The sequence below is a fragment of the Mustelus asterias genome, unplaced genomic scaffold (genome assembly GCF_964213995.1).
Source record: "Mustelus asterias unplaced genomic scaffold, sMusAst1.hap1.1 HAP1_SCAFFOLD_2779, whole genome shotgun sequence".
Classification (NCBI taxonomy): domain Eukaryota; kingdom Metazoa; phylum Chordata; class Chondrichthyes; order Carcharhiniformes; family Triakidae; genus Mustelus; species Mustelus asterias.
This window is the reverse complement of record NW_027592724.1, coordinates 12459-29156: the sequence shown is the minus strand read 5'-3', so window position 1 is coordinate 29156 and position 16698 is coordinate 12459. Positions and strand designations below refer to the sequence as shown.

Genomic DNA, 16698 nt, shown 5'->3' with positions numbered 1-16698 from the left:
GTTACACTCTCACACACGCCCAGTTACATTCGCACACTTGCCCAGTTACACTCGCACACTCGCCCAGTTACACTCTCACACTCACCCAGTTACACTCTCACACTCACCCAGTTACACACTCACACTCGCCCAGTTACACTCTCACACTCACCCAGTTACACACTCACACTCGCCCAGCTTGACTTGCCCAGTTACACTCACCCAGTTACCCTCTCACACTCATCCAGTTACACTCTCGCACTCACCCAGTTACACACTCACACTCACCCATTTACACACTGATACTCGCCCAGTTACACTCTCACACTCACCCAGTTACACACTCACACTCGCCCAGTTACACTCTCACACTCGCCCAGTTACACTCTCACACTCGCCCAGTTACACTCTCACACTCGCCCAATTGCGCTCTCACACTCGCCCAATTGCGCTCTCACACTCACCCAGTTACACTCGCCCAGTTACACACTTGCACTCACCCAGTTACACTCTCACACCCGCCCAGTTACACTCTCACACTCGCACAGTTACAATCGCCCAGTTACACACTCACACTCACTCAGTCACACTCGCCCAGTTACAATCGTCCAGTTACACTCGCCCAGTTACACACTCACACTTGCCCAGTTACACTCGCCCAGTTACACTCTCACACTCGCCCAGTTACACTCTCACACTCACTCAGTCACACTCGCCCAGTTACAATCGTCCAGTTACACTCGCCCAGTTACACACTCACACTCGCCCAGTTACACTCGCCCAGTTACACTCTCACACTCGCCCAGTTACACTCGCCCAGTTAGACACTCACACTCACCCCGTTACACACTCACAGTCGCCCAGTTACACTCGCCCAGTTTTACTCTCACATTCGCCCAGTTACAATCGTCCAGTTACACACTCACACTCGCCCAGTTACACTCTCACACTCGCCCAGTTACACTCACCCAGTTACACTGTCACACTCGCCCAGTTACACTGTCACACTCGCCCAGTTACACTCACCCAGTTACACTGTCACACTCGCCCAGTTACACACTCACACTCGCCCAGTTACACTGTCACACTCGCCCAGTTACACTCACCCAGTTACACTCTCACACTCGCCCAGTTACACTCACCCAGTTACACTGTCACACTCACCCAGTTACACACTCACACTCACCCAGTTACACTGTCACACTCGCCCAGTTACAATCGTCCAGTTACACTCGCCCATTTACACACTCACACTTGCCCAGTTACACTCGCCCAGTTACACTCGCCCAGTTACACTCTCACACTCGCCCAGTTACACTCGCCCAGTTAGACACTCACACTCACCCAGTTACACACTCACAGTCGCCCAGTTACACTCTCACACTCGCCCAGTTACACTCTCACACTCGCCCAGTTTTACTCTCACACTCGCCCAGTTACAATCGTCCAGTTACACTGTCACACTCGCCCAGTTACACTGTCACACTCGCCCAGTTACACTCACCCAGTTACACTCGCCCAGTTACACTGTCACACTCGCCCAGTTACACTCGCCCAGTTACACTGTCACACTCGCCCAGTTACACTCGCCCAGTTACACTCTCACACTCGCCCAGTTACACTCGCCCAGTTACACTGTCACACTCGCCCAGTTACACTCAGCCAGTTACACTGTCACACTCGCCCAGTTACACTCACCCAGTTACATTCTCACACTCGCCCAGTTACACTCGCCCAGTTACACTCTCACACTCGCCCAGTTACACTCGCCCAGTTACACTCGCCCAGTTACACTGTCACACTCGCCCAGTTACACTCACCCAGTTACACTCACGCACTCGCCTTTATTTATTGTTTTTTTTGCTGAGCAGATAGTTTCTTTTTAGACTTGAGTTATTTTTAATTTATGCTTTATGTTGTGCCAAACTTTACCTTTTCAAAATTTGCTCATTGGCCGCTTGTGTGAGAAACGTGTTGAAATGTTCCCCCATTCACACCCCCAAGTGGCAATCTTCGTCTTCGGTCAACATTCTCTCTCTAATCAGTCACCAGAAACGTGTTTAAAAGCAGCAGCAGCTTAACCATTGATCATACTTCAGTTTATTCAACCTTACTCTGTTTAAAATGATCACACTTTGGACACTAAGGGAGAATTTAGCACGGCCAATACACCTAACTGCTGGCAAGGTCACCCTTTGTTGTCCATCCCTCATTACCCTTTGAACTGAGTGACTTGCTTGGCCATTTCAGAGGTGAGCTTCGTCAGAGTTTGAGCTCTGATGAAGGGTCACCCAGACGCGAAATGTTGGCTCTTTTCTCTCCCCACAGATGCTGTCAGACCTGCTGAGATTTTCCAGCATTTTCTGTTTTTGTTTCAGATTCTGGCATCCGCAGTATTTTGCTTTTGTCTGCAGGAGGTTAAATGCCCCACCCAGGCTGTGCCGATTTCAAATAGCCTTGGCTTCCAGGATTGATCAACAGGTGTGGCTGGAGCTCACCTTGATTTTTTCCAGACTTTCCTTTGATGTTCTGCCTCCGTGTGATACTGTCTCGCAACTTCTTCAGGTTTTCCTGAACACAGAAAGATACTGTCAGATTTCTCAGGATCCACTTGCTCTATCACTCTGTATGACAGAGAACACGCAATGAAGACAAGCAAAAGTTTATAGAGACAGTGGCAATATTGTTTTGATTTTATGGCCAGGTGAGACTGTTACTCCGCCCATAATATTTCTATTTTTGCCCCTTTATTCACTCATGTGATATGCTTGTCACTATCAAAGCTGGCATTAATTGGCCACTCCTCACTGTCATTGAGCCATCATCTCGAGTACAACTGAGTGGTTTGTTTGGTCATTTCAGGGACATGCGGAGAGCATTGCGGAGAGTCTGGAGTTACATGTTGGCTGGAGTAGGTAAAGACAGCGGATTCCCTGCTCTAAAGGACTGTGGTGAACCAAATAAGTTTTTATAGTCAATCCAGAAGTTTCACGGTCACTATTACTTCAACTAGTTTTCTTATTCCAGATTTTATTTCATTAATTGAATTTAAATTCCCCAGCTGCTTTGCCTCATGTCTCCAGGAAATGTATAAAGATGGGCTCCAGTTATATCCTTCACCAACTGGCTTTTTGGAACATCATAATCCTGACTTTAGTGTCACCAATAAAGCAGATGAAGATGTTTAGCTGGGGACATTTTTGCTGAAGAACAGGAGTTGCGACGTCTTGTTGAAGTTGTACAAGACACTGGTAAGGACACACTTGGAATACTGTGTGCAATTCTGGTCACCCTATTATAGAAAGGATATTATTAAACTAGAAAGAGTGCAGAAAAGATTTACTAGGATGCTACTGGGACTTGATGGTTTGCGTTATAAGGAGAGACTGGATAGACTGGGACTTTTTTCCCTGGAGCGTCGGAGGCTGAGGGGTGATCTTATAGAGGTCTATAAAATAATGAGGGGCACAGATCAGCGAGATAGTCAATGTCTTTGACCAAAGGTAGGGGAGTCTAAAACTAGAGGGCATAGGTTTAAGGTGAGGGGGAAAGATCCAAAAGGGTACAGAGGGGCAATTCTTTCACACAGAGGGTGTTGAGTGTCTGGAACAAGCTGCCAGACAGTCATAGAGGCTGGTACAATTTTGTCTAAAGCATTTAGACAGTTACATGGGTAAGATGGGTATAGAGGGATATGGGCCAAACATGGGCAATTGGGACTAGCTTAGTAGTTAAAAAAAAAGGGCGGCATGGACAAGTTGGGCCGAAGGGCCTGTTTCAATGCTGTAAATCTCTGTGACTCTATAACGCCTGTGTGATAACCCCCACAATATCCATGGGGATCACAGTGATCTCCCTGTGGGACCCACTGAATACGAGTTTCTCCGGTAACAGGCAGTGACCTGCCCAGTTGGAGCTCATTACCTGAGCCTTTTAAGAACTGCAGTCCTCGGCAGGGATTAGTGTGCGTACAGCATGAATGTGGTTTTACTTTACAATCTGTAATAAACTATGTTCCTTTCCAGTGGGGCTTTCTGAGTCATTGCACCTGCTTAAGATTAATATTGCAACTAAAGCAGTGAGTGCTGTGTTCAGGAAGCCTCCAGGGTGAAATCTTGAGAATTGTATTTTTAAACATGAACTGTTTATTGTTAGTCTTCAACTGTTTACAGATTCCAAATTATGGACTTGCAAGTAGCTGCTTCCAACTGTCACCAGCTGCTTCTAGAATGTTCTCTCTGAGTCTAACACCATGTGACTCTACACATCATACCAGGGGTGAAGCACCTTTATATCACAATGGCAGGTAGGCATCCACAGCATTGTACAACAGGAAATACAGCCCCTTCCAAAACTCGAGGCCCACAAACGACCAAGGTCGGTTCTGCCATTCAGTGGTAGCTTTACCATCTTAGCATTGGAGGATCAATTCTCACCCGAGACATTTAAGCACGATTGCAGAGCCAGTGCTGTCCTGTCTTTTGGGTGAGTTGTTAAACTGTGGCCTGCCTTCCCCCTCACTGGATGGAGCTATTTTGAAGAGGAACAGTTTTCCCCAATATCCTGGCCAATATTTATCCCTCAACCAACATCAACTCAACTGGTTATCTGCTTATTTGATTCACTGCTGCTTATGGGGCCCCCCCAGCATTGATAACAAACCGAATGTCCAATTGGGTTGGATTGATGGGGCGGGGAGGAGCAAGTGGTGGGGGAGGGGCTGGCGGGGAGAGCGATGTGGATGAGTTTGGAGTGGGAAATACCTGCTGGAACCGGAAGGACTCCGACCGGCGTTTCTGGTTGAGTTGCCACTCCTTGAACTGCAGGAGAGCTTCATCCACGCCGATCATTCCTAACTTCACTTGTTCCTGCAAGGTGATGAGCTGGCGTTGGCCGGGGGTCTTCATCCCGGCAAACGGGTCGTAGTCGCTGGACGGAGCTCTGGAGAGCAGCTGCTTCGAACGTGGAGGAATCGCTGAAAAAAACCCCATCAAACTCAAGCAAAGTCAGCCAGTGTTATCCGGTCCCTCTCTCTCACTCCCACTTCCACAGCCTGTCCCTTGCTGCTCAGTTTTGCTCTCATTCTATCTCACCTTTTGCCACCAGTAACACTCTCCATCCCCAAGTGGCACCATTAACACTCTCCTTTGTCTTATATCCAGGACACCTTTCTCCAGCTCTCCTTTGCCCCAACCCATCCCGGTTCTATTCAACCCCACCTCATTCGCTCCCTTTCTCACTATATCATTGTTACATTTCTACCTTGGTTAGCACTGCTGCCTTACAGCGTCAGGGACCGGGGTTCGATTCCCGGCTTGGGTCACTGTCTGTGTGGAGTCTGCACATTCTCCACGTGTCCGCGTGGGTTTCCTCCAGGTGCTCTGGTTTCCTCCCACAGTCCAAAGACATGCAGGTTAGGTGCATTGGCCATGCTAAATTCTCCCTCAGTGTACCCGAATAGGCGCTGGAGTGTGGCGACTGGGGGATTTTCAAAGTAATTTCACGGCAGTTTTAATGTAAGCCTAATGTTAGGGGGATTGGCCATGCTAAATTACCCCTTAGTGTCCAAAGATGTATGTGTTAGGTGGATTGGCCATTGTAAATTGCCCCTTGGTGTCCAAAGATGTGCAGGTTAGGCGGATTGGCAACAGTAAATGCTCGGGGTTATTGCGATAGGGTGGAGGGAGAGGCCAGGATGGGATGCTCTTTCGGAGAGTCGGTGAAGACTCGATGGGCTGAATGGCCTCTTCCTGCACTGTAGGGATTCTATGGTTCTACCTTTCTTTAGTTCTGTTGAAGGATCATTTAGATCCAAGACATTAACTCTCTTTCTCTCCACAGGTGCTGCCAGACTTGCTGAGTTTATCCAGCATTTTCTGTTTTTATTTACCATCGTCCTACCAGCCGAAGTACAGTGATCCTGAAACTCTGGGATCCCTCCTGGGTTGTACAGAAAGCAACTGGAATCTCAGGCTCCAATTCCCATTTGTATGATTGTGTTATCCCTCTCAGTTGCCAGGAGACAAATGTGGTCCCCCCCCTTCAGGGCTGCCCCGTCAGGAAAAACCGTCGGCAAAACCAGCGAGACTCACCAAGGCAAGGAAATAAAATTTCAGGATAAGGGGGACTGAAATGAGGAGAAATTTCTTTGTTTAAAGGTTTGTGAACCTTTGGAATTTTCTGCCCCCCAGAGGGCTGCGGCTGCTCCATCGCTGAATATATTTATGACTGCGGTGGACTGATTCCTGGTCTCTCAGGAAATTGAGGGACGTGTAGGGGCGGTGGCGGGAACGGAGTTGGAATCCAAGGACAGCCAGGATGGTATTGAATGGTGGAGTCGGCTCGAGGGGCCGATTGCCCCACTCCTGCTCCTTATGATCTGCTGTTGATCTCTCTGCCTGAACAAGGTGAACAGCTTTTGGACAGATGTACAACTCACAATCAGCTGGGCCTGTGACAAAAGCTTCTGCGTCCCCGGAGTGTCATTCGCTCTGACCCGGAGTTGTCAACTCCAGTTGGACATGTATCTGGAGATTCCATTTCACTCTCTCCCACCTCCAATCATCCCTCCCCCCTCGCCCCCGCCGTTGGTCACATGACACATCCCGTGAAACTCGGCATCGCAGGACCAATCAGAAAGCACAAAAACTCCTAATCATCCAACTGGATGATGATTGGTCCAGCAATTATCATCCCATCTCCAATGTCTTTATGATTAATTCATGTTGAAAGAAGATGACAAAGATCACGGGTGGAATTTTCCCATCCTGCCCTTCACGGGAATCATAGTGGGCGGGACAGGACCATGCAAAAGTCCACTGACCTCGGGCGGGACTTTGCGGTCTTAGGGCGAGTGCGGCTGGAAAATCCCACCCCAAATACAAACTTATCTTTATGTCCCTAAAAGCTTTTTTCCTTGGTTGCTTGAAGCAGTGCCTGGAGATTCCAGATAAACCCTAGACTGTTAGCAACTACTGCGGGCTAATACAGCCCCTCAGGCCTCCTCATAACCTCTCATTGGTGCTCAAGATTTAGCAGGGCCTACCACCGTTCAGGACAAAGCAGCCAGCTTGATTGCTACCCCGATCATAAACAAACTCCTCCACCATTGACGCACAGTGGCAGCTGTGAGTACCATCTACAAGATGCACTGCAGGAACTCACCAAGGTTCCTTAGGCAGCACCTTTCCCAAACCCACAACCACTACCATCTAGAAGGACAAGGGCAGCAGGTACCTGGGAACACCACCAGCTGGAGGTTCCCCTCCAAATCACACACCGTCCTGACTTGGAAATATATCACTGTTCCTTCACTGTCACTGAGTCAAAATCCTGGAACTCCCTCCCTAGCAGCACTGAGGGTGTACCTACACCTCAGGGACTGCAGCAATTCAAGAAGGCAGCTCACCACCACCTTCTCAAGGGACAATTAGGGGTGGGCAATAAATGTTGGGCGTAGCCAGTGACACCCACATCCTGTGAATGAATTTAATAAACTGTGGAACTCCTCATGTCCTTCTGCCTTCCTTACCTTGTACAATCTAATAGTTTTAAACCCATGTTGATATCAGCAGTCCTGCCTTACCCCACCTTTCCTTCTCTTCTGTGCGGCCTTTGCCCTTCGTTGAAACTTCTGAATTAAATAGAAAAGAAGCATCCCACTCAGAGGTAGGAGGAATAACTGGCTATATACCTGGGCTGCAGGGTCCATATGGGCAAGTGCGTAACGCTGTAATGTAAAGGTTCTCCACTCGCTTCTCCTGGCTGCTGAACACTGAAACAAATACAAATGTAAACATCAACATTCTTTACAAGGCTCCCCTCTTCCGTGTGTAAATCAGCAGTTTGAAGTGGCCGTTGTAGTGATCGAACGGGTGCCCAGCCTCACTTATCAGTGCCAGCAGTCTATTGACCATGTGGTCACCATTGCCAACCCTAACGAGGTGCCCATGCGCAGAGTTGTACAAATGACCGCAAGAAACTACAAAGGGTCGTGAACAAAGCCCAGTCCATCACGCAAACCAGCCTCCCATCCACTGACTCTGTCTACACTTCCCGCTGCCTCGGAAAGGCAGCCAGCATAATCAAGGACCACATACACATCCTGGACATTCTCTCTTCCACCTTCTTCTGTTGGGAAAAAGATACAAATATCTGAGGTCACGTACCAACCGACTCAAGAACAGCTTCTTCCCTGCTGCCATCAGACTTTTGAATGGACCTACCTCGCATTAAGTTGATCTTTCTCTACACCCTAACTATGACTGTAACACTACATTCTGCACCCTCTCCTTTTCTTCTCCCCTCTGTACTTTGTGAATGGTATGCTTTGTCTGTATAGCGCACAAGAAACAATACTTTTCGCTGTATGACAATACATGTAACAACAATAAATCAAATTTTAAGAAATGAAGAATTTGACACAACTGTTCCAACAATCATGTGACCGACACCATTCCAGTCACGAGAAATGTAACAGGTGTCCAGTGAATCAGAAAGGACCTGTCCAATTTTGTGCAAATATCTTAAATTTGATTTTGCCCAACATCAGAATTGTTCTGGATAAAAGTAAATTACTGCGGATGCTGGAATCTGAAACCAAAAGAGAAAATGCTGGAAAATCTCAGCAGGTCTGGCAGCATCTGTGAGGAGAGAAAAGAGCTGGCGTTTCGAGTCCAGATGACCCTTTGTCAAAGCTAAAAGGCACAGGAAGTGGGAGATATTTATACTGCAGGGTGAGGGAATGAAAGATGAGTCATAGCCACAGAAACCAGGGGGAAAGTCTGCTAATGGCAGCCCATAGAGAGAATAAAGGGTGTGAATGGCCAAACGGCAGAGAAGCAAAAATCAGAGGGTAAACGGTGACAGATGAAGATGTGGGGGGAGGGGGGAATGGGTGGGAAAGATATAAAATTGAGAACTGTTCTTCAGCGAGTAACTCTGGACTTCTCTGCAATCATTGTTTTGGGCTTATTTTGGGTACATTATTAGTTCATTTTCATGCGGGTGTGCTACCTGAAGCTGAAACAAGACAGTTTCCAAAGGCGAATGGCAGCTGACCTCCACAAGGGCAATTAGGGATGGGCAATAATTGCTGGTCTCGCAAGTGGTGTGTACGTGGTGTCTGTCCCTTTAAGATAGCACAGCAGAAGATAGTCACCTGACTCTAAAAGTGAGTGATCACCCCACAGGGTGGGAGTTCTCTGGCAGGCAGAATAATCCAGCAGCCATGTCGTTAACATCATAAAGACTGGAGCACGACTTCCGGGGCCGCCTGGAGCCACAACTCCTCTACCTCGTTTCTCTCATCAATATCTTTTATTCCTAACAAAGTCTGAGATCTCTTTACAACATTCAGAAGTGCCACTAAGCTCAGTCGCGCCTTCTCAAGGGGGACGAAGGATGGGCAATAAATGCTGGCCTGGCAGAGATGCCCACATCCTGTAAATTAATGAAGGGAAAAGTGGGACGAATTGTATTCTTTCAAAGCGCTGGCATTGAGGCGAATGATCTCCTCCTTCCCTGTCCTTTCAGTCCAGTGCCTCTGTTGTTAAAAATGTGAACTGTTCTCGAAGCGTGATGCAATATAAAAAGCTCAAGTTAAAAATAGTCACTGCGAAAATAGAGCCGACTTTATCACAGTACCCTGTGGGCAAGGGTCACTGATCTTACTCTTGAACACCTACGGGCCCTGGTGCGGTTCAGAACAAACCAAGCATCTTTCGGAAACAGGAAACTGAACCAATGTGTGATATTTCACGGAAGTGAAACTGCCACTCGCAGATGAACGTAGCAGCGTTTGATAGATCCCCTTCAGAATGAGAAAGGGAAGTAGCTGCCCAGTCGCCTGACCATGTTGCCACACAGATGTAGACGTACACATTTTCCATTCAGGTTCTTAGAAGTGGAAACGTGAGAGAGGAAACCAGGAGAAAGAGTTTCCACTGGGGCACAGAGTGAAGGCGATCAGCAAAGCAACCAGGATGCAGATGGTAAAAGCTGATTTCACAGCGTGAGTTGTGATCGGGAATCTGCTCCCAGAGCGGGAGCAGATTCAAGGGGAATTTTCAAAAGGAATTGGATAAATAATGGAAGGGGAGAGTATTGCAGGGTCACAGGGAAAGAGGGGGAACTGGAATTGATTCTTCTCTTTCAGTGAGCTGGCATAGGCGTGAGGGGTTGAATAGCCTCTACTTTGCGTAAGGTTCTGTATACAAAATAAATGATTAAGTGACTCAAGGAGTGGGATGGGACTGACTCAGAGCAGAGTGGCATATCAATCCGTTGGCACATACCTTGATCAGCTCTGCCAAGCAATACGTGAACTATGTCAAACCCTACGGACTGGCTTGGCGGCGTTGACAGCAGTGGGGTGATTTTTGGCAGCACTTAGTCCAATTAGGCAGCACGGTGGCACAGTGGTTAGCACTGCTGCCTCACAGCGCCAGGGACCCAGGTTCACTTCCCAGCTTGGGTCATTGTCTGAGTGGAGGTTGCACCTTCTCCCCGTGTCTGCGTGGGTTTCCTCCGGGTGCTCCAGTTTCCTCCCACAGTCTGAAAGACGTGCTGGTTAGGTGCATTGGCCATGCTAAATTCTCTCTCGGTGTACCCGAACAGGTGCCGGAGCGTGGTGACTAGGGGATTTTTCACAGTAACTTCATTGCGGTGTTAATGTAAGCCTACTTGTGACACTAATAAATGAACTTTAAACTTTAACAATTCGTTTGTGAATTATGACATTAGCTGCCGTAAACAAACTATCCTAAAAGCACACTGAAGAATGAGCCAAAAATGAAGTCAGGTCAATTGGAGAAAGGTTGAGGGAGTTGGGGCTCGTGCTCTTTGTAACAGAGGACATTTCATTGTGAGCCAGCCAAAGTCTTTTAGGTCTTGAAGGCAACTGATCAAGGTGAAAGGCTGAGAGACTGAAAGGAGGGTTAAAATAGTTCTCGGAGAAGTGAATTGAAATTTACAAGTGTTCAAGAGGTAATTCAAATGGACTTTCTGAGCTTTAGGTGGGAAGAAAAGAAGAGTAGAATATTATTTCCGTAGGGAGAGACTGCAGAATGCTGCAGTACAGAGGGACCTGGATGTCTTTCAAATTAGTATGCAGCTACAGCAGGTAATTAGGAAGACAAGCGCAACATGGGCCTGTGGTCCAAGGGGAATAGGTTGGTCCATACAGTCAGGCCACAGCTGGAATACTGTATACAGCTCGGTGTCAGGCTATCAGTGAGACCACAGCTGGAATACTGTATACAGCTCAGTGTCAGTCTGTCAGTGAGGCCACAGCTGGAATACTGTATACAGCTCAGTGCCAGTCTGTCAGTGAGGCCACAGCTGGAATACTGTATACAGCTCAGTGTCAGTCTGTCAGTGAGGCCACAGCTGGAATACTGTATACAGCTCAGTGTCAGTCTGTCAGTGAGGCCACAGCTGGAATAATGTATACAGCTCAGTGTCAGCCTGTCAGTGAGGCCACAGCTGGAATACTGTATACAGCTGTCAGCCTCAGTGAGGCCACAGCTGGAATACTGTATACAGCTCAGTGTCAGCCTCAGTGAGGCCACAGCTGGAATACTGTATACAGCTCAGTGTCAGTCTGTCAGTGAGGCTACACCTGGAATACTGTATGCAGCTGAGTGTCAGTCTGTCAGTGAGGCCACAGCTGGAATACTGTATACAGCTCAGTGTCAGTCTGTCAGTGAGGCCACTGCTGGAATACTGTGTACAGCTCAGTGTCAGCCTCAGTGAGACCACAGCTGGAATACTGTATACAGCTCAGTGTCAGTCTGTCAGTGAGGCCACAGCTGGAATACTGTATACAGCTGTCAGCCTCAGTGAGGCCACAGCTGGAATACTGTATACAGCTCACTGTCAGTCTGTCAGTGAGACCACAGCTGGAATACTGTATACAGCTCAGTGTCAGTCTGTCAGTGAGGCCACAGCTGGAATACTGTATACAGCTCAGTGTCAGCCTCAGTGAGACCACAGCTGGAATACTGTATACAGCTCGGTGTCAGCCTCAGTGAGACCACAGCTGGAATACTGTATACAGCTCAGTGTCAGTCTGTCAGTGAGACCACAGCTGGAATACTGTATACAGCTCAGTGTCAGTCTGTCAGTGAGGCCACAGCTGGAATACTGTATACAGCTCGGTGTCAGTCTGTCAGTGAGACCACAGCTGGAATACTGTATACAGCTCAGTGTCAGCCTCAGTGAGACCACAGCTGGAATACTGTATACAGCTCAGTGTCAGTCTGTCAGTGAGACCACAGCTGGAATACTGTATACAGCTCAGTGTCAGTCTGTCAGTGAGGCCACAGCTGGAATACTGTATACAGCTCGGTGTCAGTCTGTCAGTGAGACCACAGCTGGAATACTGTATACAGCTCAGTGTCAGCCTCAGTGAGACCACAGCTGGAATACTGTATACAGCTCAGTGTCAGTCTGTCAGTGAGGCCACAGCTGGAATACTGTATACAGCTCAGTATCAGCCTCAGTGAGGCCACAGCTGGAATACTGTATACAGCTCAGTGTCAGTCTGTCAGTGAGACCACAGCTGGAATACTGTATACAGCTCAGTGTCAGTCTGTCAGTGAGGCCACAGCTGGAATACTCTATACAGCTCAGTGTCAGTCTGTCAGTGAGACCACAGCTGGAATACTGTATACAGCTCAGTGTCAGCCTCAGTGAGACCACAGCTGGAATACTGTATACAGCTCAGTGTCAGTCTGTCAGTGAGACCACAGCTGGAATACTGTATACAGCTCAGTGCCAGTCTGTCAGTGAGACCACAGCTGGAATACTGTATACAGCTCGGTGCCAGTCTGTCAGTGAGACCACAGCTGGAATACTGTATACAGCTCAGTGTCAGCCTCAGTGAGACCACAGCTGGAATACTGTATACAGCTCGGTGTCAGCCTCAGTGAGGCCACAGCTGGAATACTGTATACAGCTCGGTGTCAGCCTCAGTGAGGCCACAGCTGGAATACTGTATACAGCTCGGTGTCAGCCTCAGTGAGGCCACAGCTGGAATACTGTATACAGCTCGGTGTCAGTCTATCAGTGAGACCACAGCTGGAATACTGTATACAGCTCAGTGTCAGCCTCAGTGAGACCACAGCTGGAATACTGTATGCAGCTCGGTGTCAGTCTATCAGTGAGACCACAGCTGGAATACTGTATACAGCTCAGTGTCAGTCTATCAGTGAGACCACAGCTGGAATACTGTATACAGCTCAGTATCAGTCTGTCAGTGAGGCCACAGCTGGAATACTGTATACAGCTACCGCCAGACTATCAGCAATTGTATCCTTTGGCGATTACATTGTTAAAGACTGTTGGTGAGCTTTGCATCACCGAGGAATGGACACATTTTAGGTTTGCATTGTGATTTGTTCATTTTTGATGCAGTCCCCTTTAAGGCTCTCATCATTTGTCCTCAGTTTTGTTATTTTAGTTAAATTGGTTTAACCAAAATAGTATAAATGAACTGGAATAGCTGGGAGGGGAACAGAAGGAGTTTTAGGATCTGTTTTGAGATGAAACTGATTTAAAGTAAATGGCAATCTTCAGATTTATTCCTTTACCAAAGATGTGCAGGTTAGGTGGATTGGCCATTCTAAGTTGATCCTTGTGTCAGGGGAATTAGCAGGGTAAATGTGTGGGGTTACAGGAATAGGGCCTGGGTGGGATTATGGTTGGTACAGACTCGATGGGCCAAATGGCCTCCTTCTGTACTGTATGGATTCTATGATTCTGTTCTATGACTAATTTTGGATTCAACATGTTGGCAGAGGGTGAAAATTAAACCTTGGTGATTGGTGGCTCCAATGGAAGGTTTTTGTCTCTCTCCTCTGAAGGTATTCTGCTGCTGGGAATTTAAGATCCAGGATGACACAAGGAAGATGCAAAATCTCAGGCTCTGATTCTCCACCAATCATCTCAGAGGTGGAACCGTACGCATAACGGTTCAGTGAAGTTGAGTTGTGGATACCCTGAAAGAAACAAGCTTTGGTATCATCATCACCAACAAAGGGTAACATTCAGAGTAAAGTATTTTCTGAGTGGAATGTGATGGTTAATGAAGACGGACTGCTCAGTTTGCACCTTGAGCTCTGAGTCCAGTTCTGGACTGTGGGAGGTGGTCGAGATGTGGCTGTACAGATGTTAAAAAATTGATATGGCTATTAGAAATAAAATAATCTTACTCCAAATAAAACTAGGAGGAAGAGAAGTGAACACAGATTTGATAAATCAAAGGTCATTTCAGGACTGGTATGGGGAGAGTCCCCTTTACGTAACCTGCACTAGGAATGCAGTTTGGAAACAATGCTATCGTTGAACAAACAACTGCACTCAGCCCTGGAACACCTAGATAACAAAAACACCTACGTCAGACTCCTATTTATTGACTACAGCTCAGTCTTCAACATCGTTACTCCCACAAACCCTATCTCCAAACTCCGCAGCCTGGACCCTGAACTTCCTAACTCACAGACCACAATCAGTAAGGACCGGCAACAACACCTCCTCCACGATCATCCTCAACACCAGTGCCCCACAAGGCTGTGTTCTCAACCCCCTACTATGCTCCTTATACACCTCTGACAGTGTGGCCAAATTCCCCTCCAACTCGATTTTCAATTTTGCTGATGACACCATCGCAGTGGGTCAGATCTCAGAGACAATGACGAGACAGAGTACAGGAATGAGATAGTGGTGAGCGGCACGGTAGCACAGTGGTTAGCACTGCTGCTTCACAGCGCCAGGGTCCCGGGTTCGATTCCCGGCTTGGGTCACTGTCTGTGTGGAGTTTGCACATTCTCCCCGTGTCTGCATGGGTTTCCTCCGGGTGCTCCGGTTTCCTCCCACAGTCCAAAGATGTGCGGGTTAGGTTGGTTGGCTGTGCTAAATTGCCCCTTCGTGTCCTGAGATGTGTAGGTTAGAGGGATTAGTGGGTAAATGTGTAGGGATATGGGGGTAGGGCCTGGGTGGGATTGTGGTCGGTGCAGACTCGATGGGCCGAATGGCCTCTTTCTGCACTATAGGGTTTCTAAGATTCTATGAGAATCTGGTGAACTGGTGGGACCATAATAATCTCTCCCTCAATGTCAACAAAACGAAAGAGATAGTCAAAGACTTCAGGAAGCATAAAGGAGAACATGCACTGTGGGGACGAAGTAGAAATGGTCAAAAGCTTCAAGTTTTTCGGTGTCCAGATCACCAACAACCTGTCCTGGTCCCCCCCATGCCGACACTATAGTTAAGAAAGCCCCACCAACGCCTCTACTTTGTGAGAAGACTATGGAAATTTGTCATGTAAGCTACGACTATCACCAACTTTTATAGGTGCACCATAGAAAGCATTCTTTCTGGTTGTATCACAGCTTGGTATGTCTCCTGCTCTGCCCAAGACCGCAAGAAACTACAAAGGGTTGTGAATGTAGCCCAGTCCATCACGCAAACCAGCCTCCCATTCATTGACTCTGTCTACACTTCCCGCTGCCTCGGAAAAGCAGCCAGCATAATTAAGGACCCCCCACACACCCCGGACATTCTCTCTTCCACCTTCTTCCATTGAGAAAAAGTTACAAAAGTCTGAGGTCACGTACCAACCAACTCAAGAACAGCTTCTTCCCTGCTGCTGTCAGACTTTTAAATAGACCCACCTCGCATTAAGTTGATCTTTCTCTACACCCTTGCTGTGACTGAAACACCACAGTCTGCACTCTCTCCTTTCCTTCTCTATGAACGGTATGCTTTGTCTATATAGCGCGCAAGAAACAATACTTTTCACTGTATACTAATACACGTGACAATAATAAATCAAATCAAGCAACTGGATGCAGTGGCGGGAAATAGTGCAGGAATGTTCTAGATGGATTACAATGGGCTGCGTGGCCCCAATGTCCTTCGCAAGCTGCTCCCCGACTTACCTTTGGATATGTAGGGTTTCATGTCTTCAACATTAGAAGCAGAGTGTGGCCGAGGAACAGGAAGAGGAGGTCTGCTCCCAACCTTTTGAGGATAGTCATCATCGAGCACAGTGTGGTACAGATCCTCCTCTCTCTCTTCACAGGGAGCATCGCACTCCACAGATAGCTCACTATTTCCTGCAATAACAATACAAACTCAATGAAGCTTCAGAAGCCCTGGGCAAAACGCCCCACTTTGTTGGAAAAATGAATTAGCCGGTGTGGTTGGAAACCCGGGACGGTCCCAGGATTATCCCGCGTGCTGGACCATGTTTACATTTGGTGCTGTTGGGACAGAGGGGAGAGAGAGAGAGAGAGAGAGATGTCAGCCGGGGTTTCCAATCCTCGGTGGATGGTGAATGAGACAGAACTGTCCGAGACTGTGAAGCCTTTCAAGGTAGAATTGCCACTTGACTGATCTGTGGGCTCTGTGGAGGTGGGCCAGCCAGTGAGGGGACACGAGTCAATGTAGTACCCGCTATGAGTATACAAGGAGGAAGGGAGGGAAAGAAAACAAACCCACCTTGGAGAAATTTCCTGAGTATGCTATCAGTGGTTGAAGTGAAAGGATCCGGAGCCCCTGCAGCGCTGTGTGCTGCTCCTGTGAATTTAGACATTGGCTCATCTGGAAATAAAGTAAAATATTTTATCCAGCTGCAATATCAAATCCAAACTTCTGAACATGGATTCCAATCATTTTATTGTCTAAAACATCCCCTAACACTTTAATCTCGACTTC

The 16698-nt window shown here is 47.7% G+C and overlaps 1 protein-coding gene across 1 annotated transcript; it reads right to left on the bottom strand.

Annotated features, from left to right (window-relative positions):
- Window positions 1-1841: 1841 nt before the first annotated feature.
- Window positions 1842-16581, bottom strand: LOC144490013 (phosphoinositide 3-kinase adapter protein 1-like). Its single transcript, XM_078207842.1, has 5 exons — window positions 16483-16581; window positions 15921-16097; window positions 7673-7753; window positions 4743-4954; window positions 1842-2550 (listed from the first exon to the last, which is right to left on the bottom strand). Exons 1-5 carry the CDS (start codon window positions 16574-16576, stop codon window positions 2398-2400), a joined length of 717 nt encoding a protein of 238 aa, XP_078063968.1. The 5' UTR covers window positions 16577-16581; the 3' UTR covers window positions 1842-2397.
- Window positions 16582-16698: the final 117 nt, after the last annotated feature.